Genomic DNA, 26,980 nt, shown 5'->3' with positions numbered 1-26,980 from the left:
TTTGTTTGTACCCTCTGCTCCTGCCAGTAGAGGTCTCTGTTCCACATAAATAGATTTTGCTTCATTTTATAACAGCACCCAAAGTAACCCCTGGCCCATAGAAAGAAGAGAAATAAAAGAAAACTAGGAGAAGGAAGGAAGGGAAGGATACAGCTGAAAACGGAAAAGGCTAGAGGCTGAATGTAGAAAGAGAAAGGCGGGATAAGGAAGGGGAAAGGCCTGGTAACAATGGATAATGGACATGCATAGAACACGTATCACTGCTCAAAGATACAGAAAGTCCTAATATGGAAGTGCAAGTATCCTTTTTTTAAAAACACAGAGATCAAGCATATTACTGACCTCTTTATCCACAGAAGGAAGCATATGAAACTTCCAGTGCTGTACAATGAGCCTCCTACTTAACTCCTCTTGCAACCCTTAGGATCCATCCTCTTCACACCCTATTTCATTTTTCTTGTTACGTACTCTCCACAATGAGGCGCAAAGCGAAATGTGTCACATGGTCATTCCAGTGGTGTTGCTAGAGCTAGACCCTCCAGCTGAAGTCGTGGGCCCTGCAGGCCAGGGGGACCCCAAACGACCACCCAGAGCCCACTGATGCTGTTCACTGCAGCATCCCTTCAGCCTTCTTATTTTAAAAAATATTTTATAGTCGGGTATAGCCAGCTGGGAGTGTACATGGTTACAGATGCTCATTTTATTATTTTTACTTTGAAGATATATTGTCCTTTTCATCATCAGAAGTGTGCTTGTTCCCAAGTAAATGTGTTTAACATCCAGGCAGCAGAAGAGCATTCCATTTTATTCCTGCAGTCATGATGGTGCTATGATTTAAATGAGTTTAAAATGTAAAAATGCACATGTTCAGAGAATATGTTTTTTCATCAGGGTTGGAAAACAGTTTTTTATTTGCTTTTTGCTCTAGCATATCAGGAACGTAGTAGCAGTTGTAAAGTATAGACTGGTGGTGGTGAGAGGGAGAAAATTAATATATATTGTGTGCTTCACAACTTAATAATACACATGCCCCCCAATAAGACTGTGTCCACAGTCTAAAATAACCTCATTGCATCACTGGGTAATTCAGTAAAGAGGAAAGGAAAAGAGTGACATTTTCATTGATTCTTTGCCCCTGTGTTGTGCTTGTGTTTTCTTATTGTTAGCATTTCTGAAATTGCACTGGCAGTGCTAGAAAATGATCAGTAGCCATGATGAACATGCAGAAATGTAAATCCATTTATAAGGGGGAAACATCTTATTTGTCAGGGCTGGTGTCAAGGGTAGGCATGGCTGGGCATCTGCTGATGGGTCACACCCCAGCAGGGGCCCACGGACAAAAGCCCCCTGGAGTTGCTCCTGCTGTTTACCATTGCAACCTCCTTATTTGCTTGCCTCTTGCTCTTCCCAGACAACAGTGGTAGTGAGTAGGGGAGCACTAGTTGCCATTGCCTACTTGCCCACTGGTTGTCTGCCTGTCAAGCAAGCCAGGGGTAGCAATGATGAGAAAGAGAATGAGGAACAATAGCAGCTGCTGACAATGGCCATGGGAAGTAGACTCACTGAGGAAGGGGGTCCATCAAGGGTGTCTCGCCCAAGGGCCCCAAAAAACCTGGAGGCAAAACTGATACTTGCAACCCAGAAAATAGTTACATTGAATGCAAATTAATTTATTCAAATGCATGCATATTAAACCCTTTCCTATGATTACTTTTGGTTTTTCTGGGATTCCTAGAGCACAGGGACAGAACATAAGGGTGACCACAGCCCCATGTGCCCACTATGAAACATGCCTGAAGGGGATTCTCAACTCATAACTGAAGGCACTGGAACTCTACAAAAACTCCTTTATGGATCAGGCTCTGAGGACAGACATACTTTTCTTTTCTTGAAATGTTTTTAAAACTACCTGTACACAGTCAGTGGTGAATATTACAGTGTCAATGAATGTTAAAACAAAAACACTTGGAACAGAAATGTGATTGCTTTTATTTCCAGGGAATCTTGCACAGGCCGTTCCATAACAAAGCTAAAAGAGATCCTAGAAAGCCGGACAATAAGTGTGTCTTGTACAGATAATTACAGGTAATTTGCTGTATGTTTTTGTGGCATAGTTATCAACTTGTTTAAAACAGTAAAGGCAAAACTAAGCGTGATGGAGCATGATTCATTCTCATGTCCCATTCACATCTACAATGGAGAGTGGGGATTTACTTTATCAGTAAAAGGAGTGTGCAAGAGAGAGGTGCTGAACCCATCTCATGCCACACTCTTTTCCCCGCAGTTGGTTGCTTTAGGGGGCCCTGTTCTCTCTTCCCAGCCCTGATACCAAAAAGGATCTTGGGAAGGAGAAAATGCCTGGACAATTCAGCCCTTCTGTCCCATGCATTCCTTTTATTGTTAAAGTAAGACTCTCATACACACTCTGCTGTTTTTATACAAAACGGGCAGGCACATCTAGTTTGGCCTTAAATCTGATTTATTGAAATGATCATAATGGCTCCCTCCTCTTATTATCTATAAGCATCAGTGAATGCTCTTTGGATCGCAGCACATATTCTCTCATGGGTGAATCTAGAGAGGGAAATTATATAGTTGTATAATTTCTACAGTCAGAAGACATTTCTGTTTAGGAAAGCTTTGATGCCCCCAGAAGAACTGAATGTTAACTATCTGCATTTTCTTTATCTGAGTTTGTGGCTGTGCAGTACAATCCCATATAGGTTTACAATGTTTGAGTGAACATGCATTGGAGTGAGGAGCAGAAATGCATAATCAGATAAACAAAGTGCAAACTGCTAACATTCATCTCTTACAGGGGAATCATAGCTCTCCTAAGCTGAGTTCAATTAACTCACTTTCCAATGTCTGAATAGAATGTGCTTTATTCTATTATATTTATATAAATAATACAAAACTGTCCTAATATTATAAAGATAGATAGGATGTTAATATTTTAGATTACATAAATAATTATTTTGGATAGATTGCACCGGTAATTTTTGACATCGTATTTGCCTAAAACAGCCAATATATGGAAACTGAGTCACTTGCATATTTCTTTATTGTCTTACAACAGGCCAGTTCAGTTGCTTCAGTGTACCAACAATCCTGACCACACCATCTGCAGAGTTTGCTCCTGAAAACATGGTGCCCTGTGTTGTTTATATCATTGTTCAGCTTTGTATAATAAGGAATGGGGTACAGAGAGAGAGTAATATATGAAGGCCAAAAAACTAGACATGATGGTGACAGATCTCTGTGTTTTAAACCCAGGACTACTTCACCTACAGAGTTATTAGGGACTGGGGGTGAAGAGTGGAGAACCCTCCCCTGCTTTCAGTTTCTGTCTTCTATCTCCCCCCTGACATCAATTTTGCTTCAGCCAGTTTTGATCCTGGGTAAGCCTACCTGGGATAAAAGCACTGGGAAGAATGGGAAGATTGGCTGCAGGCAGATAAGTTGCAGGTGGGGCATATGGTATGCCTTTTGCTTCTTAAACTCGCCCCACCCCACCCCTCCCTCTTTTACCTGATTTCAAGAGATTGGGGTTTAAACACACATATCTGTTGCTACAGTGTCTTTGATAATGGTGACTGTAGGCTTCCATGATATATGGAAGTCTGGTGTGGCTTTAAAAGAAAAATGGAAGGTGATCATACTTTAGAATTATATAGTCATGTGCTGACTCCTTGATGCACTTTGGTTTGCATTTGTGTTTGCATATTTCTAGGACAGGAAGGCCTGGCGTGCTATGGTCCATGGGGTCACGAAGAGTCGGACACGACTTAACGACTGAACAACAATGCATATTTCTGAGTGTGCACATGTGTGCATATACAAAATAGTAAGAAAGCTATAATGATCCTTAAGTCTTTTCGAAAAGCATTAAAGTGATATATAATTTCACAATGGACAAAAATTAGCCAATGATGGTGAAAAGGAAGTGTCTTATCTCCCCTCTCTTCCGGTGTTCCAAGTATGCCCAGCCACAGGAATGAGGAAAAGGTAAGCAGGCAGAGAACAGTCCATTAAGAAAGTCTGTCCCCATTTGCAACAGAGTATCTAGATGGCTAATGTCATTACAGCTGGATTGAAAGGGGCATGCTGGCCTCTTCTCCAACATATAGACTCAGAACACACACAGGCTGGTTCACACATTTACCAGAATGAGCCCTCCATACTTGTATGTCTGTGGGAAGCATGAATGCTTCACCCATATACTACATCTATAGTAACATGTACATTTGTTAGTTTTTCCACCTTCCTTTTTTATTTTTAAAAAAGATGATACAAAACATCACAAATATGGCCTGGGGCACATGTTACGTCATGTATGCAAGGTGGAGATGTACAGCTGTTCATGTAAATAGAGAATGTTCTCCTTCCCTTTTCCTCTCCACTTCATCTTACTTACCTAGGTGAAAACAAGACTGAACTCTCCTTAAATCCACAGAGACCAAATAGATAATGATGACCATCATGTAATCTTTTCTTCATGATAATTTTGTACTACTCAAAGAGATAATGTCCTAGCTTTTCTGAATTTCAAGTTTTTGTTCCATTTTTATTACTTAATATTTCTCTCTTTGTTTATTATTGATTGCTGCTGTCATTAAAGATAATGGAAAATCTCAATAAACGTTTATTTATTACATGTACATCTTGCTCCTCCCATTTTTATCATTGCAACAACCCAGTGAGGTAGGTTAGGCTAAGAGAGGTGCAGTTTTGATGTGTGCGGTGTGTGGATGCATTACCATGCATCTACTTTAGTACATCTTCAGGATTACCTTTCAACCAATAGCACTTAAATTAAAAAGCATTTTAGTGTGAATTTTGACTTTCATTTAAAAGCCTAACACTGCCTTTCTTATTAGCACCATTTTAACGGTGTGTTAATTTTTGAGTTAATTTTTTTTGCTGATCTTTTAATTAACACTAAAACACTTTTTCACCTACCTTTTAAAAAGAATTTGAAAATAATTCCAGAATAGCACTTAAAAAAACACTTCAGTGCAAATTAAAGAATTGATTTAAAAATGTTTTCTAAAAATGACATCCTTAGAATTGCCCATTCCCCACCCACATGGTTATGTTATGCCCGCTAGTGTGGGTGGAACATAATATGATGCACACACAGACACATCCACAAGCACTATACCCCCTAAAGCTGCAATTCTGCATGTAACTTTTAGTGGAAGAGCAAAGATTAGTTAGCACTAGGAAAAGCTGCCAGTCTGTTCAGCACCCAATAGTGCTGAATAATATAGGGAAAACATGAATATTTGTGCAATTCTTTGGCAGCGGTGGTGGTGGTGGGAATTGCACCCCACTGAAAAAGCCATTTTTGAAAGTGGCAAATATGTGATGTAGAACTATTCAGGGATAGATAGCTAAACTCATGCTGGCTGGGGATAGAACTGAGAATTCTAGTTCAACACATCTGGAAGGCACCAGGCTGGGAAAGGCTGCCCTACTATTATATATAAATTCAGTACACCAGCAGGAAGGGATGTTGCACAATAAAGCATACTGAGATACTTCAGGCCTCACTGTTGGATGTTGCCAAGCAATTTGAGCTCTAATTCACTTAAGTTAAAAGAGGACTGTGGTGATTGTCATTGTTTATGCACAAAAATGGACAGAAAGCAAACTTTGGTTTTTTCATTTCATCTTGAAAATGATGTATTTTAAGGCAACAGTGAGCCATTAATTCTGATCACTGCAGTTTAATAAATGATGTCTCTTTCATACAAATGGTGGTTGGCATGCCTCCACGCCAGCAGCAATCTTCCTCGTCAGAAGATTGGTCAGAAGCCAAGTCAGTTGGCTGTGAAACAAATTTAACATTATGAAGTCATGAAACATTCATCTTGCTTGGTTCTTGTTAAGTTTAAAGTTGTAGCTTCCATCTTGCTTGTAAAAGTTTCTGTAAATTCCAGTAAAGTGGATGGGGCCAGTTCATGGACTGGGAGATGATGATAATAATAATAGTAATACTAATACTAATAATACCATTGCATTAATAAAGCTAAGAGGCCATGCATCCCATCAGTACCTGGATAGGATAGGAGAGTGCTACATAAGCTACCCTGAACTCTCCAAAGAACAGATATCCATATATCCATAACCAAATAAATGTATTTGACTACTTATTGGTGGCTCTTCAGCTGACACTCTCAGAGCAGCTTTTAAAGATATCTGAATCTCTCTCTCTCTCTCTCTCACACACACACACACACACTGGCATGGAAAAAAGATATAATAGCTTTAGAGCAGTGGTGGAGAACCTCCAGCCTGTGGGCTGAATCCAGCTTGCAGATTTCCCCAACTTGCCAGTGGGGGCTTGGAGCATTTTTACACCAGGCTAAAATCCCACAACTTTAATGGGGCTTTCTGCTTCCGTTTTAAATTCAGGATCATGATGGGCAGCCTTCTCCCTGCACTTTCCCCCTTATCTGCGTGTTCTATATGTTTAATTCTACAGCCACTAGATGGCGCAGTGGTCTAGCTCCTCTAATTGCAGAAGTTCCTCGTTTCACGGTTAAACTCAACACACTGTACTTTGATAGCTCATTATCTCCGATCTTTTAAAAAATGGGGAAAAGGTCATTTAGTGTGGGAGAGGCCCTGGAGGTTGACGTTGTCATGTAAAGGACCTGCAAACATCCGTGAATAACCAATCCCAGTAGCAGAATAAAAGCCCTGTGTGGTGAAGCTCTTGACACAGATGTATCCACTCGGAAGTGGTATGGCCCAAACACCTTATTGTCACCTCAGTGAGAACTAGGGCTAAGGCAGGTATGCAGTGCAGATCTTTATTGTGTACCCATCAAACTCATTATATGAAGAGTCCTTCAGAAATCAGTTACAGAAAGCTTTCACTCATTTGGTGGTTAACTCATATTGGCAGAAATACCCAACAAATGAGGGTCCTAAATAAAAGTCCTTTACAAACCTTTGGCCACAGAGGAGTCTTGTTGGGTGGTGAGAAGCCCTTGAGATAATACGTGTTGAGTACCAGTTGTCCTCCAAACACTCTCATAAAATAAATTCAGTAGAAAAGATTTCAGACGCTTTACTGTTTTTAAAATAGTAAAATTACAATGGTTTCAAAGTTACACATTACAGTGGTCCCAGGAATGAATGACTGGTTACAAATGAAATGAACAAGCACATAATAGTCAATGCAATTTTATGAATAAACGTAAAGTAAAACAATACAAGAAAAGAAATACAGGAGGAGAGGAATGAAAAACTTCAAAGTAATTGCAACAAAAGTATGTATTTTTTCATACTCAGAAATGTATCCTAATCAACATATCCAAAGTCGACCAGAATCAAAGTGGAACAATGCTGCCATTTCGGGATATCATACCTGATTTTTTATTCCAAGTGACATGAGCTTAGAAAAGCACACATAACTAAACTGCTATTAGTCCAATGAACTTAATTAAGGGTGAACAAACACATATTAACTATAACTTTACCTAAGGTGCTAAATTGAATGGTGTATTCTAGAAAAACACAGAAACGCTGAGGAAGCCATTGTGTAATGGTCTCTCACTTGAGTGTTTTCATTATAGCTTTCAATCTGCTGCAGAAAGATGCATAAATATACATTTAAATTTCTTTACTACTTTCAATAGTACATATAGTTCAAATGAGTTGATCTCTTAAACAAGACCCAAGATGAGGGATGCAGGGTGGGGGGAGCAGAGAGACAGGGACAGATATACCATTGTTGCTTTAGTAGGAATCCAACTAATGGCACACAAAGAATTGAAATGGATGCCAGCTGCACTAGATTTGAATACACTCCTCCTCTTGGATATCCTGGGGAAAGTCCCACTATTTGTGCGATAAACAAGGCCATGATTGTCTGGATTCATGCACATGATGCACAGAAATTGCCACCCAGGCAAGTAGTCAGTTGGACTATGATAGACATGGAGCTCACCAATATGACATACATACACTCAACTCTCCCTTTTCTTACTGACCAAGCAGAACACCGTTACCCTGATTGGCACTGATCACCCATCGCGGTAGAAGGCTTTTACTATTATAGCCAGTAGACTGAAAGAAAATAGCCTAAAAATAGTTATTCTAATGCTTGGTGATCTGCACAAAAATATGTGCAAACAATGCTGCCCCTTCCATTGAAGTGAATAGGGCAGCACACAGGTGCTGGTGTGCCACACAACATGTGCCTGGAACACGCACAGAATTCTGGATCAGTGTGGCAAGCTCAATTCTCACAGGGTTTGTTAACATTGAAATAGCACTCTTATGGTAATTAAAAGTAGCATCATTAAGTGATCAGACAGTAAATGGAAGAAATTAGGAGTGATGTAAGGTTTTCTGGACAGTAATTCAAAGTGTAGTGACAATACATTAGCAGAGCTGATGAATTTTCTGCAGCGATGCCAGAGAGTCAATGCATCTCACACAAAATAGTTTCATTTACATTGCTATGACTGGAGTGCTAAATGGACCATATATCAAAATGCAAAAAGAGAAGAAGCAGTGAACAATTTTGTCAAACTGGCCTCATCCATCTGCATCACGCATAAGTCTGTATGAATTGCTATGCTGGAGCCAACCAGAGAGTGATCTAGGCTTCTATAAGCCCACAAAGAGGACGTGAAGGGAATGGCAAACCCATGGTTTTGCCACCCTCCCCCATCTGATAATTAGAAACACACTGCCTCTGTACATGGAGGCTCCATTTAGCTATAACACCTAATAGATGTTGATAGGTCCAAGCTCCTTAAATCAGTCCATTCCCTTTTTAAAAAGATCTGTGCTAGTGGCCAGTCGCAGCTTTTTATGATAGTGATTTCCACACGTTCATTGGGTTGTGAAGAAACAAATCCTCATCTATTTATTTACACATTTACAACACAATCCTATATGCAGTTACTCCCAGGCAGCCTTAGGTTGCAATCCTATACACACTTACTTGGAAGTCATTCCCATTGAACTCAATGAGACTTACTTCTGAGCAGACACACATTGGATTTTACTGTTAATGTATTTATATCCCATCATATGCATACATTGGATAGTACCCTATTTGGGACTAGCTCTAACTTCAGTTACATTGCACTAGTGTAAGCTACTTCTAATGCAACGTATTTAATTTAATTAGAATTAAAATAGCATTTGCTAGCGTGATGGGTTTTCCAGGGAAAGACATCTCACTAGCAAGACTATTAGCATTGCACCAGAGGTAGCTTCTGCTATTTCAATGTAATTGATGTAAGTGCTAGTACCAAACAGGACACTGCCCGTTATGGCACATATTCATAATAAAACATATCAACATATATCTAGGCAGCGTAGAAATTATTTTAGATAGGTAGAACATTAGTACAATTAAATAAACACACACACATAAGAAGAAAGAATAATGTTAATATTAAAAGAAGAGGCAGCTTAAATAACATTAAAAGGAATGGGGAAATAAAAATAACACAAATCCTGAGTGAAAAGACATGGGAAAAGAAGGCTATTTTCACTGGGCTCATAAGCGGAGGCAGCAGGTACATAGCCCTGGGAAACTGGGATGGCATTTCAGACGCAGGGCACTACTGCAGAAAAGGCCCAACCCTGAGTCAACGCTCGCATAACCTCAGAAGTTGGGGCTGGCCTAACAAGGGCCAAGGACCCCCACCCCCCACACACACTCTCACAGTGAATGTGTAAACAGGGCTTTGGAGAAGAAAAGAAGGAACTTGATGCAACTTGCAAGCTGTCACCACCCCTGAACCTTAGGAATTATTGTGGGCTTTAGTTCAGGCCCTATAAGCAGGAGTGTTGCTAGGTTCTTAAAAGATCTGGGGCACAGGCCCATAACACAAATTTGCATATATATATATATATATATATATATATATATATATATATGTCTAAGCGCATGTCATACATACATACATAAGAAGTGTGCACTGACCCCCTACCCCACTTCAACTTAGACCCCGATTCAGCATTTTGGAAAACATCCCACTTCTGCTCTGGCCAATTTGTAGTCAGACCACTTCAGCTCAGCACCAAACCTGAGTCAAGGTTTGGAAAAATGCATCTTAATGCCTCCTGTTGACTACTAGGGATGTCAGAGAAATCCTCCACAGACCCCAATGAGGCTGGATTCTATTGAATCCAGCCCCCTGAAGTCCGTGGAGAATTGGATCTCTGACCTCCGCCTCCCCGCAAAGTCCTCGCCGGCTGGATCCTGCCTGCTGCCAGCTCCAAAGCCCCAGCAGTACGGCTGCCATTGCCGTATCGCTGGCTGGACTGATGGACTGCAGACGCAAATGGCTACACCATTTGAGTCCCTGCTCTTTGACGTGATAGGCTACATAAATCTTTACGTAGTCTATTGCGTAAAAAAATAGGGATGCAAATGGCGTATTTGCGTCCCTGTTCCAGGGACACAAATGACACAGTACGTTAGTCCAGCCAGCGATACAGCAATGGCAGCCGTATCGCTGGGGCTTCGGAGCTGGCCGGCAGCTCCACGGAATTGCCGTGGAGCGGAGCCAGCCAGCGAGGATTTCTGGGGGAGGGATGGATTGCCTCCCTCCCTGCGGACTACCCCCGCCAGAATGGCAGGTAAGTAATTCGTACATCCCAATTGACTACCATGGGAAATTAGAAAAAAACTGTAACTTTCTTCTCTTGGTCAGAACTGGCTGATAATTTCAGGTGTAGTAGCCCCCTAGAAGGGGATTACACCTGCCCAATGTCAGAATAGGTGCAGGGTTTATATTTTGATTTTTTTTTAAAGAGAACTGCCAATAACATTTTAATTCCTTGGAAGAATTGGATAAACATTTCAGGATTCATTGCCCCATCAGAGGAGATCATGTCATCCAAATTTCAGAACGCTAGCCACAAGCTTTTTTGTGCAAGGGTGGTCTTGACATTTTGAGGTCTCCAGAAGAGGACATAATTATCTCCCTATGTTTCTTGTGGATCATTGTTCTGAAAACTACAGACAGCCTACAGTTGTCCCTAAGTAAGAAAACAGCAAAGTTTCAGAAGGAGAGGTGCAGCAGTTCATATGGAAGGGGAGTTCTCCAGTTTTGGGGAGGGAGTGATTTGCTTTCCCTTCCTTTCACCCCCTCCTCAATAGTTTTTGGGTAAAGTTGTATGAAAATGCACAGGTCATTACTGGTGTCCCCCAGGCAAGAAACCCGCAAAGTTTCTGAAGGATATATATGCATTCTAATTTAGAATTACTAGAATTTACATTTCACCAGTGTCAGCAGCAGGGGAACATGGATGGGAAGGTGCTATTGCACTCATGTCCTGCTTGTGGCTTTCCTATGGACATCTGGTTGGCCACTGTGTGAACAGAATGCTGGACTAGATGGACCTTGGTCTGATGCAGCACGGCTCTTATGTTCTTAAATAGAGAGTGCCTCTGAGCATGTGCAGAATGTTTTTCTTTCACCACTGAGCACTTACATTCTCCCCCTACAAATTCTATTCCCCTCCATGCAACCATCCCTCCTCATCGTACCATCCTCCAGCAACTCTTCATAAAAAACAGATGTCTTGTTTTGTGCAACTCCTCTCTACCTCCTCCTTGTTATGCACAAGCTGTCATTGTATCTTCCTCCCTGTAACTTCATTTGTGCCAAGACTTCACCAGGATTCAGCCAATGAGTCTGTTTTTAAAAATAGTTATAGAGAAACTCTGAGCATGTACTAATTGCCTTTCCCTCACCACTGAAGCTAGAGTTCATGCAAAAAAAACCCACCAAACCCACAAATGACAAAACATGCATAGGACTGAGCTGAAAGGGTAGTCAATTCATTAGACGGAATTGGGTAAGCACTGTATTAAGCTTGCAGCACCATGCTTGTAACTCAGCAATTATTTCTGAGTAAACATGCGGAACATCAAGGTGTAAACTGCCCTGCCAAAGTAACTTGTGCTGGAATCCTATGCACACTTTCCTGAGGCAAAGCCTCATTAAACATAATGGGACTTTTCAGTAGACAAACAAAGGATTGCATAAATTAGCAATGTTTATCTCCCCTCCACTTAAAAAACAAACCAAAGACTCCTTTAAAAAAAATATTAAAGCTGTCTATTCATGGGAACATAGGAAGCTGCCTTATACTGAGTCAGATCCTGGGTCCATCTACCGCCGTATTGTTGACACAGACTGGCAGCAGCAGCTCTCCAGGGTTTCAGGCTGGATTCTTTCCTAGCCCTCCCTGGAGATGCTGGGGATTGAACCTGGGACCTTCTGCCTGCCAAGCAGGGGCTCTGCCACTGAGCTACAGCCCTTCCTATTGCTGGATAATGGCAACTGGCAAACACAACAGCCCCAGGTTTGTTTCTCTGCAACCATGTGAACCCACTCTTCTCAAAGGCTTGAGTGAGGAGAAGAAAAACCAGCCCTCTTGTCTGTTTGTATGAAGTCAAATACAGTTCAGAACTTCTCTTGCCCGCCAAAGAGAATTCTCTTTAAGAATTCCCCAAGATATGCTCTGGGTGGAATAAAGAAGAGAAAGAAAGAACAGGATAGGGGAGGGAAGAAGAAGAATGGTGACTGGAAATGGGCACGGGGGTGGGGGGGGTAGAGAGAATTCCCTAAGCCAAGGGGCTCCTTTCAGAGAGGTAGTACTTCAGAGGAATTTAGGAGGCTGTGCAGGGTTTGCAGGGACTGCACATACTGAAATTAACTTTATGAGGTGAGGTGGTGGAGGGCTTTTTCTAGCTTTCTTAAAACTGTAGAACCTGTTTAAAAACCTTAGCAGTTCCTTGATCATGATGCCACATACTCCTAACCCTCCTTTTGGAATAATTTGAGTTCTATAGCTATTTAGGAGAAGTTAAAGTGGAGGGGGAGAAAGAAGTTTGTGGAGGCTGATTGGATCCTTTGCTGTACTGAAGCTACTAAACTTCTGCAGAAGCCAAAAGTTCCACTTTGGGGCAGTAAAAGCAGGTGCTGTGTGAAATACCAGTATTTCACATGGAGCTCTTCCCTTCCTCCTCCCTCTTCAAAATTTCATTGCAGGCAAGCTCCCAACAGTGGGCATGTAAGAGCAGAGAAGAAAAGTAGGGGGAGAGAGGGTTTTTGCATCTCAAAAAACAAAAAACAAAAACAACCCTACACCAGAGATTAGGGATAATGACCTCCTAATGGTCACCTTCCCCTTCATGGATCATTGCCTTGTTGTGGCGAAGGGGCTTGCGTAACTCAGTGAAGCCGTAAGCTATGCCGTGCAGGGCCACCCAAGACGGACAGGTCATGGCAGAGAGTTCTGACAAAATGTGGTCCACTGGAGAAGGAAATGGCAACCCACTCCAGTATTCTTGCCAAGAAAACCCCATGGAACGTATCACAAGGCTAACGTTGTTCAGGAGGCAGCAACGAAATCCATCCCAAAGAAAAAGAAATGCAAGAAAGCCAAGTGGCTGTCTGATGAGGCTTTACAAGTAGCTGAGGAAAGAAGGGAAGCGAAAAGCAAGGGAGAAAGGGGAAGATATGTCCAACTGAATGCAGAGTTCCAGAGAATAGCAAGGAGAGACAAGAAGGTCTTCTTAAATGAACAATGCAAAGAAATCGAGGAAAACAACAGAATGGGAAAGACTAGAGATCTCTTCAAGAAAATTGGAGATCTCAAGGGAACGTTTTGTGCAAAGACGGGCATGATCAAGGACAAAGAAGGCAGGGACCTAACAGAAGCAGATGAGATTAAGAAGAGGTGGCAAGAATACACAGAAGAACTATACAGGAAAGATCTTAATGTCCCTGAGAGCCATGATAGTGCGCTCACTGAACTTGAGCCGGACATCCTCGAGAGTGAAGTCAAGTGGGCCTTAGGAAGCATTAGTAACAACAAAGCTAGAGGAGGTGACAGTATTCCAGCTGAGCTATTTAAAATCCTAAAAGATGATGCTGTTAAAGTGCTGCATTCAATATGCCAACAAATTTGGAACACTCAACAATGGCCGCAAGACTGGAAAAGGTTAGTTTACATTCCAATTCCAAAGAAGGGCAACGCCAAAGAGTGTTCAAACTACCGCACAATTGAGCTCATTTCACATGCCAGCAAGGTGATGCTCAAAATCCTACAAGCTAGGCTTCAGCAATATGCGAACCGAGAACTACCAGAAGTACAAGAGGGGTTTCAAAGAGGCAGAGGAACTAGAGATCAAATCGCCAACATTCGCTGCATCATGGAGAAAGCAAGAGAATTCCAGAAAAACGTCTATTTCTGCTTCATTGACTACGCTAAAGCCTTTGATTGTGTGGATCACAACAAACTGTGGCACATTCTTAAAGAGATGGGAGTACCAGACCACCTTACCTGTCTCCTGAGAAACCTGTACAAGGGTCAAGAAGCAACAGTAAGAACCAGACATGGAACAACCAATTGGTTCAAAATTGGGAAAGGAGTACGACAAGGCTGCATATTGTCGCCCTGCTTATTTAACTTATATGCAGAGTACATCATGAGAAACGCTGGGTTGGATGAATCACAGCTCGGAATTAAGATTGCTGGGATAATTATCAACAACCTCAGATATGCAGACGATACCACCCTAATGGCAGAAAGCGAAGAGGATCTCAAGAGCCTCTTGTTCAGGGTGAAAGTGGAGAGTGCAAAAGCTGGTTTGAAACTCAACATTAAAAAAACTAAGATACTGGCATCTGGCCCCATCACTTCCTGGCATATAGAAGGGGAAGAAATGGAAGCTGTGACAGATTTTATTTTCTTGGGCTCCAAGATCACCGCAGATGGTGACTGTAGCCATGAAATTAAAAGATGCTCGCTCCTTGGGAGGAAAGCTATGGCAAACCTAGACAGCATAGTAAGAAGCAGAGACATCACCTTGCCGACAAAGGTCCGTCTAATCAAAGCTATGGTTTTCCCAATAGTAATGTATGGCTGTGAGAGCTGGACTATAAGGAAGGCTGAGCGCCGAAGAATGGATGCTTTCGAACTGTGGTGCTGGAGAAGACTCTTACGAGTCCCCTGGACTGCAAGGAGGTCAAATCAGTCCATCCTAAAGGAAATCAACCCTGAGTGCTCATTGGAAGGACAGATACTGAAGCTGAAGCTCAAATATTTTGGCCACCTAATGCGAAGAGAAAACTTTCTGGAAAAGACTCTGATGCTGGGAAAGACTGAAGGCAAAAGAGAAGGGGATGGCAGAGGACGAGATGGCTAGATAGCATCACCGATGCAATGAATATGAACTTGAGCACGCTCCGGGAGAGAGCGCAGGACAGGAAGGCCTGGCGTGCTATGGTCCATGGGGTCACAAAGAGTCGGACACGACTGAACGACTGAACAACAATGGTCACCTTAAACACCTTCTGATTAGGATCTCCAATCCCCTGGGTGACTTGACAGTTTTTACTTTTTGTTTTAGATTTTGAGAAAAGGAAACTTTCCGCATGGTTAGAGCAAAAGCCACTGGACCTAACTGTCTGAAACCTGGTATGTTCAGTCAGCTCCATAGGGCCTGCTAGGTCTCCAAATTCCATGAATGTATGTGGAAGCACAAAGAAATTATAGCTCTTCACTTTGACAGATTTTCTTGGAAAAAGCAAATTTTACCTTTGGCTAGCACAAAATCCACTAGGCACATCTGTCTGAAATTTGGCAGGCTCTGTCAGCTCTATGGGGGCTGCCAGGTCTCCAAATTCCATGCATGCATGTGGAAGCACGAAAAAATTATAGCTCTTTGCTTTGACAGAGTTTCTTGAAAATACTAGCAAATTTTACCTGTGACCAGCACAAAAGCCACTAGACCTAACTGCCTGAAATTCAGCATATTCCATCAGCTCCACAGGGGCTACCAAGATTCCAAATTTCATGTATCTATCGTACAAACTAAAAACGTTATGGCCATTTTTGTTTTCCAATGCAAGCCAATGGGAAAATGTAAAAAAAAGGGGGGGGGGCAATTAGGACAGCTCAAAGATCTGGGGCACAGCTCAAAAAGATCCGGGGCTTGTGGCCAGGTGGGTCTCTTCTAGCAATGCCCCTGCTGATAAGAATTAGTGATGCTGCCAAAACTTGAAATCAGTTGGTTTGCAAGTCAAATCTAGTAGGTTTGTAATTCCTGAATGAATAATGAGCCCTAATTTTGATCCTACAAATGTTAACATTTTCCTGATTCAGAGACTGATTATGTGTTAATTTATATCCTTTGTGCATATTCCATCAATGGCCTGCCTAAGCAGCTAAACTCGGTCATCTTTGTGAGTGCTCAGATGTTCCTTGGTGCAACCATTTAGTTTCCTAAAGAAATGAAAAGGCCTGGGTTGCATCCAAAGTTAGTCTTATTTCTAGTAGACCCATTGAAATGAACGGGACTTAAGTTAGTCATTACTAACTTAAATCCCATTCATTTCAATGGGTCTATTTTCAGTGGGACCTACGTTGGATACAACCTTCTGTTTGCAATGCACACGTGTAGAATTATTTTACTTTAACGCTTTTATTACTCTTTGCCAAAGGAACCAATCATTTCAAAAGTTTGGATCTGGACCATACAATAGCCATTCATAACCAAAGGGCATTTTTGTTTCTCCTTCTGCTTGTTCTGCTTTGGTGGCTGCTGCCTGTACCAGTGACTCCATGTCAATCTACTATTGTAAGCAAAGCACATGTGATAACAGCCAAGCAGAGAAGAAATGCGTTGATACAGGGGGTGGAAAATAACATCATATTATGCATGCCACATTCCCAAGATGCACTTTGGTGAGATGCATGTGCAAAAATCTGAAGATGCTTCACAATCTTGTAATAACAGAGAACTGTCATCCAAGCTCATAACATTGGATTCATAACTTGGCAAACAAATTACGAATTACGACGGGGTCAACTGATCCATCGCTGATCAAAAGGTATCTTTAAGTTGTAGATGTTCAGTCAATTGTAGCATATTAACTTGGCAAATGTATGTTCCTAATGGGAGGGGGCACTTGCAAGGGAGAACTGGCTGGCAGAGGGATTGGGTAAATCTTCCTCCCCATTGGGTTTATTTCTGGTCTTGGGTTGTTCTGGGAAGGAAAAAAAAAAAAAGTTAAAATTGGTGGTAACAGGACAGGGGGACTTGCCGGGGAAAAATCAGGGGAAGGGTTAAGCACTTTGATTTCCCCCTACAAATGCCTTCCCAGCCACACATTAGCATTACACATCAAACATAGGCATGGGAACTCTGCATTCGCCTCATTATGTGGAGTCCTGCCCTGAAAATCATACACATTGCCAGGACGCAAAGATGTCTCTAGGCATCATGTGGCATCTGCAGTTTCCTTACACTGCCACAATTAGAAGATGGAATATGAGGTGATTTTAAGAAGCCAATCAAGTTTTTTGTAATATTTAAACAAGCTTACACGCGTCTAAGGAAACAGGAAATCCGAGGGTTGCTATAGAACATTTCTGTTTATGTATGTGGAGGAGCAAGGAAGCTTATTATAATACAATGAGACTGATGCTGGGAACTGCTTTAGTGAACAGCCTGAACCGGAATTTTGCAGTACCAGAGTGTCCTGATTTACACCCCAATTCTAAATGCATTATAGTCTTACAAGGAGACTTGCATGGGCCTCATTTCCACACGATAGCCCCAATCCACCTCTAGTTGCATGCAACTAGTCCTGCAACGACACCATGGACCTGAAGAATGGTCTAAAAGCACATTCTCTTTCTCTGTTTCATTTATCAAACTATTCTGTCTAACTATGGAGGAAATGGGCCCTATTCAGAGTATAGGCATGGATTACACAGCCAATATGTGTGTATTGTCCTGGAGTTAGGATAACGGGAATAGCTCCCTCGGTCACCTAGGCAAACAGTGAGCCTGCACAGCACTGTGCAGAAAGACCGAGAACTGTTGCTTACTCAGTGCCGGGGACCTCCCCCTCTCTTCTTCTGCTGTGCTCTGAGTCACAGCACAGTGCCAGAAGAGAGGGGGAATCACCCGAATGCCTTGTAATTGGGTGCCTCGCCCTCTTTTCCTGTCCTAACTCTGAACCAGATAAGTCTGAGGCTCTGCAGCACCACGTCTCCTACATATGCCAGGTTCCCCAGCACCTGCAGCGCTGCTCTAGTAGCATTGCAGGCACCAGGGACCCTGGGAGATGTAGGAGCCATTGCAGTGTCCCACGTGCCAGGGAGGGGGGCGGGGAGGCAGAGGTGGGGTCCTCCCTGTCTCCTGTGATTGCCGCAGCCAGAGCCAGAGGTAGTTGCGCAGGTGCGAGGGCAAGGGAGGGGGCACTGTGGGGGTGGGGGAAGAGGGAGCAGTTCCGAATACAGCTGCAAGTTAAGCACACCCGGTTAGTATGCCTGGCAAATTCCAGGGCGCTGTCATCCCCACTCTCCCCTGTGTCAGGCCTGCCTCTGGTCTGTCAAATACAGTTTTGTGTGTATGGCTGGGGGCAGCATGGAGAGAGGTGGGGACAGGGAAGGAATCTTCTGGGAATATATAGGATCTTGGCTACACTATGTTGATGTTACAGTAACTTTAGTGGCTGCTGGTATAACGAGACCTTAGGATGGCGCTCTAACAATACTATACACAAATGTACCTGGAGCATGAGTTCAACGTCTGAGGCCCTTCTCTCCATGTCCCCTTGGAGAGCTTTTCAGTGAGTAGCAACAGGCCTTTTCTGTGGTAGCCCTGTGGTGGTAGAATGCTGTCTGAATGCCCTCCTCAGGGAAGCTTGCCTAGCTCTCACTTTGGACTGATCTAATGAGGAATTTTTACCAGCATTGTAATGCCGGGTTTACCGGTGTGCCACACGATGCACACCCTAAACCACCCGCCTCTCATTACTTCTCCCTCCATATTCTGTTGTTTTCCAAACTACCTTTATGATGTTTTTTCTGTGGCTTGCAGTTTCCATGTGCTACAAAGACATGTGTGTTCCAACCAAGCAGTATTGTACCTCTTACTGGTAGGAGCTGCTTTATTGCTTCCCCACCTCAATCTTTCTCCTCCTCCTCCTCCGGTTCCCTGCTCTTTCCTCTCATTGATCTTATCTTAGTGAGATTTGTGGGCATGCCCCACCCCATGCCCTCTTCCTTTCTCACTCACTCTCACATGGCACTGTTCAACAAAATCGTGACAGTCATCACCAAGGAAAGAGCAGTGAATAAAAGGAGGAGGAAGAGAGAGAGACTTGGAGGGGAGGAATGGCAGCAGCAAGGGACCATTTTACTGCGCACTGCCTTGCGACAGCTAGTGAGAAAGGAAGAGGACATCAGGGGTGAGTGGGGGTCCCACTCATGCTGAAGGCATGAGGAGAGGAGAATAATGAGGCTGAAGTAGCTCCAAGGCAACACCCCCTACATCCTTCTCCTCCTCCTCTGTGATTTTTTTTTCTGTAGCTACTTTTGACTGCACACATATGGTGGAGTGGAGCTCTGAGTTATCTACGAGTTATTTTTAAACAGCCCTTGCTGTACACCACTGAAGGTGTACATGCTTTCAGCTAAGTAAAAAAAAAAGGGGGGGGACTTCTACTTTTCTCACAAATGTGTTTGTGTGTGATGCTTGATTTCCTTATAAACACAGTGGATACTGCATTATATTAATTACCATGTGCCACCAAAACAATGAATCCATTTTGCACAAAAAAAAGCATGACCATGACGGAAACCAAAGGCAGTGGAACAAGCCTTTGCACTTTTCTTGTATCTACTTTTGGTTTTGTTGCAGAGTTGAAATCCAAGCACTACACAAGGAGTGTTTCCTTTCCTCCTTTTCTCCTACAGAACCATTAGGTGGCACTGTGATATACCGAAATAGCGCAAATACGGAAGTAGAAACAGCATTTTCTTTCCGCCATCAAAATAATACCTTATTTTCTCTGTTCTAAAAAAACTCGCCAAAAGTGCTGTTTATAAACAGAAGTGGAACTAGATGGTCACAACATCATTTAAAGAACCCATAAACAGTGATGAGTATGGAATGATGCGTGCACAATAAATGCCTTGTATAGAAAAACTCTTTGTTATCTTTTGGGTGCCAGGTGAAGATGTTTATCCTTTCCTGAGCATATGGATGGCGTAATGATTTGGCCTCGGTGGCTGTTTTTGTTGTTGTCCATTCTTATGTTGAATGGGGGTGGGAATTAGGTAGTTTTTTGGATGGATGCTCTTAAGAAATGTGTATGGTTTTAATGAGTATGCCATTGTGTTAATCACTTCAGAACTCCATATTTAATAAACTAAATTCACTAATATTAAATTTTAAAAATAATTACAGTAGAAGAACAAAGTAAATCTGGAATACCAGCAACAGCAGAGATCATTTGCAATGTGAGAGAACTATCACATTGTGAGGAGATACCTGTAGAATGCAATAACTTGTTTTGCTCATAAAATTATCATTCTAATTAAAAACATTTAAAAGAAAACTCAATTTTGTCTGAATAAACTATACATTTAAATTTAATATAGCAAACATGATAATTTCATGAATAAACCAAGTTATACATAATACATTTTAGGAACTTCTACAAGTCTCTGAAATATCTGAATCAGCCTAAAAGCTGAAAAGCCAGGAGAAACAGGAAGAGTGGAGGCAGAGAAGGGCTGGTGCTCAGCATCTGTTCCTGATCGTGAGGAATTCATTGGCATGGACTTTAGGGAAATCTGGTCTGCAGGAAAAGCTATTCAGGGTGGAATTCTATGCATGTTTAGACAGAAACAAGTCCTACAACTAGCAGCATTCCTCAGCCAACCATGCTGGAAGTTGTAGGACTTTTTTCTGTCTAAACATGCATAGGATTGCACCCTTAGTTGTGGGGGCCTACTTGTATAGCAAAGTCCAGCTGATGTGGCCATCATCTGGCTTTATATCAGCATGTTCAGTTCTGAAATCAGTTGGAAATCCCAGATTAATTACACTTATCATAACTGGTGTTTGAGATTGTATGATCAAAGGCTGAGCTCAGTCAAAAGTTGTGAGGTGGCACTAGCCCTACGAACTCTATGTCATGTACACTTCACACTGCCTTATGACTGCAGTTTTCAACAAGTGCCATTCAAGTTCAATAACAACTATACATGGAATGAGATAAACATAAAATGAGATATTTGCTACCAGCAACAGAGTTTCAGCTTTATTGCTTCCATCCTTCAGGAGATATAGATTTTTTTAAAAAATTGTATATCCCATTTAATTTGCATTAATGTACTTTTTCATTCAAGCACTATTAAGAAAACATTTCAATGTTGTTGTTGTTTTAAATGGGCAAACAGTATCTTAGCACAAATTAAAAGACTAATTAAAAGTAAACACACTGGGTTGTATCCAATGGGTAACCCTTTGCTGATGGAAGGCTGTTTGATCCAGTGGAGGTTGGTGGCTCCGATTTCAGTTGGGTTCAGCTCCTTGGATAGCTCCTTTAGAGTTCTGACTGGTACTGACTGAAACCCAGAATTGATTCATCACCCCACCGGCATCAGAGCCACAAGCCCTCATTGGTGGAGGCTTCTATCAGTAGAACAGGGAGGGAGGTGATTTTTGGTGATTGCTCCTCCTCCCTGCAGCCTTCTGTACTCCCCTTTCACCAAATTTCACCATCTCTACACCAGCCTAAAATCCCTCATTTAAAACGGGGCTTTCTGCTTCCGTTTTAAAGGCAAGATTGCAACGGACTCCCTTTACACATGCTTCCTTTCCCCCCTCCCCTTTCCCCCTCCTTCTCCCCCTTTTCTGAGTCTTCCCTATGTTTCATTGATCTAGTTCCTCTTCTTGCGGAGTTTCCTTTTTCATGGAGGAAACTCAAGCAGAACATAAGCGGGGTAATTTGATACCTCATTATCTCCAATCGATTTAAGAACAGAATAAAGGTAATTTAGTGTAGAAGACCTGGGGGTTCACAGTGTGCGGGAAAGGGCCCGCAAACTTCTGTGAGTGAGCAATCTCAATAGCAGGATAAAACCCACCTCCCTCCCTTCAAGAGCCTTCTGTCAGTGGAAAGACGCTAACTGGTTCCTTCCAACCCACTGATAAAATGCTTCTAGTAGGAAAGGGAAGAGCCATAGTTCAATGGCAGAGCACATACTTTGGAAGCAAAACATCCCAGGTTCAGTCTCTGGCATCTCTAGGTCAGGTTGAGAAAGAATCCTCTCTGACAGCCTGGAGAGCAGCAGCTGGCAGTCTGTGTAGACAACACTGGGCTAGTTGGGCCCATGGTTGGACTTGGTAGAAAGCTGCTTCCTATGTTCCTGTGGCCCTGTAAAAAGTGAGTGAACAAAGTGTAATATTACAATGTAAACACGGTGCAATCCCGTGGAAAGTGGAGAGAGAAGTCTGAAGTCAGAGCGGGAGATCTGACCTCAGAACTACTCTCCCAACTGCTGAGGAAGGCTCTTACCTTTCCAACATCAGAGCTCTGTCATTAGAGAGGGGGGAAAGTGGGCAGATTCAGGCATGGTGTGGGTGGATTGGATCTTCAAACACCCCCCACCCCACCCAATACATGGAAGAAACTATGCCAGTCCTGTAGCTGGTGTAAATTATTCCTCTCCCATTGCTTAGAATGGGAAGGAAATAGTTTTTTTAAAAAAACATACAGGATAGAAAGGAGGTGAATGCTACTCCTCCCTCACATCTACCCTGCTGGCATGAGCACAATGTAGTTTTGCATGTGCTGAACCTCTGAAGTCCAGGCATTAGGATTCTCTGTTAGGATGCTTCTAGACAGTGGGCTCCTAGTGCTACCAGTGAAAAGGCATTGTGCAACAATTCTGTCTTTTCGTCTATATCAGATTTGTTCTGGTAAGGAAAAAGATGGAAGAAGTGGTAGGAAAAATGGGGAAACTAGGGAGAATTACAGGCTTTTGTACACAAGGCATTTTCGTGTGCCTGTTTCTACTCATGGTTGTTCACAAGTTCTTTCTGAGTTTTTTTTAGAATACGGAAAATGCAACATTTAATTGTGAAAGTGAAAGAAAGTGCAATTTCCTCTTGTCTATTTGCAATTTCCTCTTGTGTATTCCGCTATACCGTAGTGCCACCTAGAGGCTGTGTAGCAGAAAAGAATGAAAGGAAACATTCCTCATGTAGTGGTCAGATCTCAATTGTGTGATGAAACTGAAGGTAGATATAGCGGATTAACAGCCTCGTGTAGAAAAGCTCTACATATGGAATACAATCATATCTGACCACCCTCCCCCTGCCCCGGTAAAATTCCATGTTTGAGCCAGAGCAATTACAAGATAAAAGCCTTGTCTGAAGCACCCCTAGCAGGGAAGCACCCTAGGATATGTTGGCATAATATCAAGATTGCAAATTCTATATATGATATGTAATGTAACATGACTATGTAGGTAGCGTACCCATAAACCAATGAAGGAGCTGGAATTTAAACAAAGAGTCAAATTGGGTTTTATATAGAATGTTTCTGCTAAGAGTAAAACAACACAGGAGGCATGTATATTTCAGAAAGCTTAAAAAGATCCCTGTCAAATGGCTTTCTTTAGTGAACAGGGATTGGCAATATAGCTGTTGTTTTTCCCGATCCACTTTACTGGGGCTTCCATGCCTTGCTGGGACCATGAGTGATGCCACTATTCTGCATATCGGCATATGTTGAGTTGCACATGTGTATTAGATATGGATGCAGAATTTTCAGAGGTACGCCATATTTGTCTTGTCTGCTATTGCTGCTAGCAATTGTTTTGTTATACTGAATATACTGTGCAGTTAGTAGGAAAACGGCAGGTAAAAGTTTGCCTTTGAGGACAGAAAAGCAAGTATTCAGTTACTCACTTCCAAGAATGGTCATCTGATTCTCTTTGGGTGGGACTAGACTGACTCTTGTCTATTTTGGGCTGGACTTGTCACTTCTCCATATGCTGTCAGATGCAGTGTAACAGTTGTGTACAGAATCATACACTCCGTCTTTGGCCAAGAAAAGGGATGGCAGGTGTATCAGACTATTCAGCAAGAAGCCACACCTAGGTTTTCTAGGCCTCACCTAATGTTCTGAGGAAGGCAGCAGACAAGGAGCTAACTCTTTGGCAAGCTGATCACATCATTTCACCACTGCCTTTTACTGAGTGGGCAGCTCTTACACCGGATGTACGTAAGCAAGAATTTCTGAAGGTTCTTAACTAATAAATTCATTGTTGGTGATAGAACAGTGTCTTCTTCTGGACTCCAAAGAAACTGGCAGGTGGCAAGCAATTTCTAAACTAGGCCCATTAGCAAGTGCCTGAGGGTTAATCAGCTGCTGTATGGTGTGACTGACCCAACCATCTTCTTCCAGCATATTGTGGATCTGTTGTCACAAGGCTTGTCGAAGGCTGCATGTAATTTGGATGACCCAATGCATTTGAGAAATTTGGAAACAGTTCTCCTGATGCTTCAACCTACAAGGGTAAGGTGAACAAGGAAAAATGTTTTTCTTTTTTTCAAGATCAAATTAAGTATTTAGTCCATGTACTTCACAGATTACATACATTTTTTTAAGGTTTTCTATGAAAACTTTGGATGTTTTTCTCCCCCCCCCTCCGTATTTCTTCATTGGGTAAAAGGCCAGGACCACCTTTACAAATGTTTCAGAATTGCATTGTTTTTTACTATATTTACAGGCTATATAAGATTAATCGCTGCGCTATCTACAATGCTGAAGTTGTTGTTGTTCAGTCGTTCAGTCATGTCCGACTCTTCGTGACCCCATGGACCATAGCACGCCAGGCCTTCCTGTCCTCCACTCTCTCCCGGAGCGTGCTCAAGTTCATGTTCATTGCATCTGTGGTGCTATCTAGCCATCTCATCCTCTGTCGTCCCCTTCTCCTTTTGCCTTCAGTCTTTCCCAGCATCAGAGTCTTTTCCAGAGAGTTTTCTCTTCGCAGTAGGTGGCCAAAATATTTGAGCTTCAGCTTCAGTATCTGTCCTTCCAATGAGCACTCAGGGTTGATTTCCTTTAGGATGGACTGATTTGACCTCCTTGCAGTCCAGGGGACCAGTAAGAGTCTTCTCCAGCACCACAGTTCGAAAGCATCAATTCTTCGGCGCTCAGCCTTCCTTATAGTCCAGCTCTCACAGCCATACGTTACTACTGGGAAAACCATAGCTTTGATTAGATGGACCTTTGTCGGCAAGGTGATGTCTCTGCTTCTTACTATGCTGTCTAGGTTTGCCATAGCTTTCCTCCCAAGGAGCAAGCGTCTTTTAATTTCATGGCTACAGTCACCGTCTGCGGTGATCTTGGAGCCCAAGAAAATAAAATCTATCACTGCTTCCATTTTTTCCCCTTCTATATGCCAGGAAGTGATGGGGCCAGATGACATGATCTTAGTTTTTTTAATGTTGAGTTTCAAACCAGCTTTTGCACTCTCCACTTTCACCCTGAACAAGAGGCTCTTGAGATCCTCTTCGCTTTCTGCCCTTAGGGTGGTATTGTCTGCATATCGGAGGTTGTTGATAATTATCCCAGCAATCTTAATTCCAACCTGTGATTCATCCAACCCGGCGTTTCTCATGATGTACTCTGCATATAAGTTAAATAAGCAGGGTGACAATATGCAGCCTTGTCGTACTCCTTTCCCAATTTTGAAGCAATCGGTTGTTCCATGTCTGGTTCTTACTGTTGCTTCTTGACCCTCGTACAGGTTTCTCAGGAGACAGGTAAGGTAGTCTGGTACTCCCATCACTTTAAGAATGTGCCACAGTTTGTTGTGATCCACACAATCAAAGGCTTTAGCGTAGTCAATGAAGCAGAAATAGACATTTTTCTGGAATTCTCTTGCTTTCTCCATGATCCAGCGAACGTTGGCGATTTGATCTCTAGTTCCTCTGCGTCTTCGAAACCTAGCTTGTACTTCCGGTAGTTCTCGGTTCGCATACTGAAGACAATGTGTACATTGTTAGCACCAGTTTGTCAGCAAGCATTTTAGGAAGCTAAAGAAGTATCATACCACTACCTCTGTTACCTGATCATCCAAATCTCCCTCCCCTAGGAGGAAGGAAACTGGGCTTTTCAGCACTTTGATCAAGCCCAGTCCCTTGTTCACACCCAGAGGGAGTTTTATCCCGTTCCACCCCTCCAAGTGATTGGACAGGGGTGGATTTGTCTCAAAGTGCACCAAAGTCCTTGTGACCCAGTTCTTGGGATCTTTTCGGTGGCAAAGAGACAACCCCCTATACCGTGGTGACAGAACCTTGGAGAGCATGTCCTGGGAGCTGTCAGGACACAGGGGCAGCCTCTCAGAGCTACCCTGGCCAGCAGTTCCTGTGTGGGCTGAACGGAAGGCCACACAATTCACTCCAGTCTCCTTAGGCAGACTGAGGCGGCCCCCACAGGCAGCTGATTTCAGGTGTCATGAAAGAGCAGCAAATTGTTAGCAATTTAATTTACTGATGAGTTTTTACTGCCAGGGTGGAGAAATGGCGTGTGTGGAATTTTCTGCCTCAAGTGCCCAAAGGATCTGACCTGCCACGGGTACTGTGTACTTGGATTTGAGAAGGGGTTGGGGTGCTATTTGCTGCTCTGCCTCAGGAAGCAAAATATCTCAGGCCAGCCCTGGTGCAGACCTTCACTGACCCTACAGAATCCCCTAATTTTTCACCCTCTGTGTCCACATGTGAGCACATCAGCTTATCATTTTGCCATAATTGAGAGATTACAGGGTCCATTGTAATGCGTATGCAGAGATGAGTGGAAGGAAGTGCGGCATGCTAAAACAGGTAGCATTTCCTGACATGTTAACAGAGTTCCCCAGTGTGGAGTATGAGCTACGACTCAAGTCAAGGGAGTGCCACGCTTGGAGACAGCCTGGAGGAAGCAAACAGTTCCACAAACATCAAGAAGCCAACGGAAGACTTAGATCAGTTAACGAGCACAGAGTTGCACTGCCTGAGGCACCATCGGCAAGGGTTAACCAAGCAGAGGGTGCAAAGCTTGTTATCTAAGCGTATAAAGTATATAAACTGCTCGTATGAACCAGGAGGAATGCGTAAAATGTG

General features: G+C 42.7%; 1 protein-coding gene across 1 annotated transcript in view; it reads left to right on the top strand.

Annotated features, from left to right (window-relative positions):
• LOC146344301 (ADP-ribosyl cyclase/cyclic ADP-ribose hydrolase 1-like) overlaps nucleotides 1–4,661 on the top strand; it is a 36,877-nt gene extending 32,216 nt beyond the window's left edge. The window contains exons 7-8 of the mRNA XM_084857098.1: nucleotides 1,999–2,085; nucleotides 3,080–4,661. Coding sequence (XP_084713224.1) covers nucleotides 1,999–2,085; nucleotides 3,080–3,143 — 151 coding nt within the window. The 3' untranslated portion in view covers nucleotides 3,144–4,661. The remainder of the gene's footprint in view (nucleotides 1–1,998; nucleotides 2,086–3,079) is intronic.
• Nucleotides 4,662–26,980: the final 22,319 nt, after the last annotated feature.

This window comes from Heloderma suspectum, chromosome 5 (genome assembly GCF_057233095.1).
Source record: "Heloderma suspectum isolate Gila_16-S chromosome 5, 16-S_ref, whole genome shotgun sequence".
In the NCBI taxonomy this organism is placed as follows: Eukaryota; Metazoa; Chordata; class Lepidosauria; order Squamata; family Helodermatidae; genus Heloderma; species Heloderma suspectum.
The sequence above is the reverse complement of the archived record's forward strand: the minus strand, read 5'-3'. Positions and strand labels throughout refer to the sequence as shown.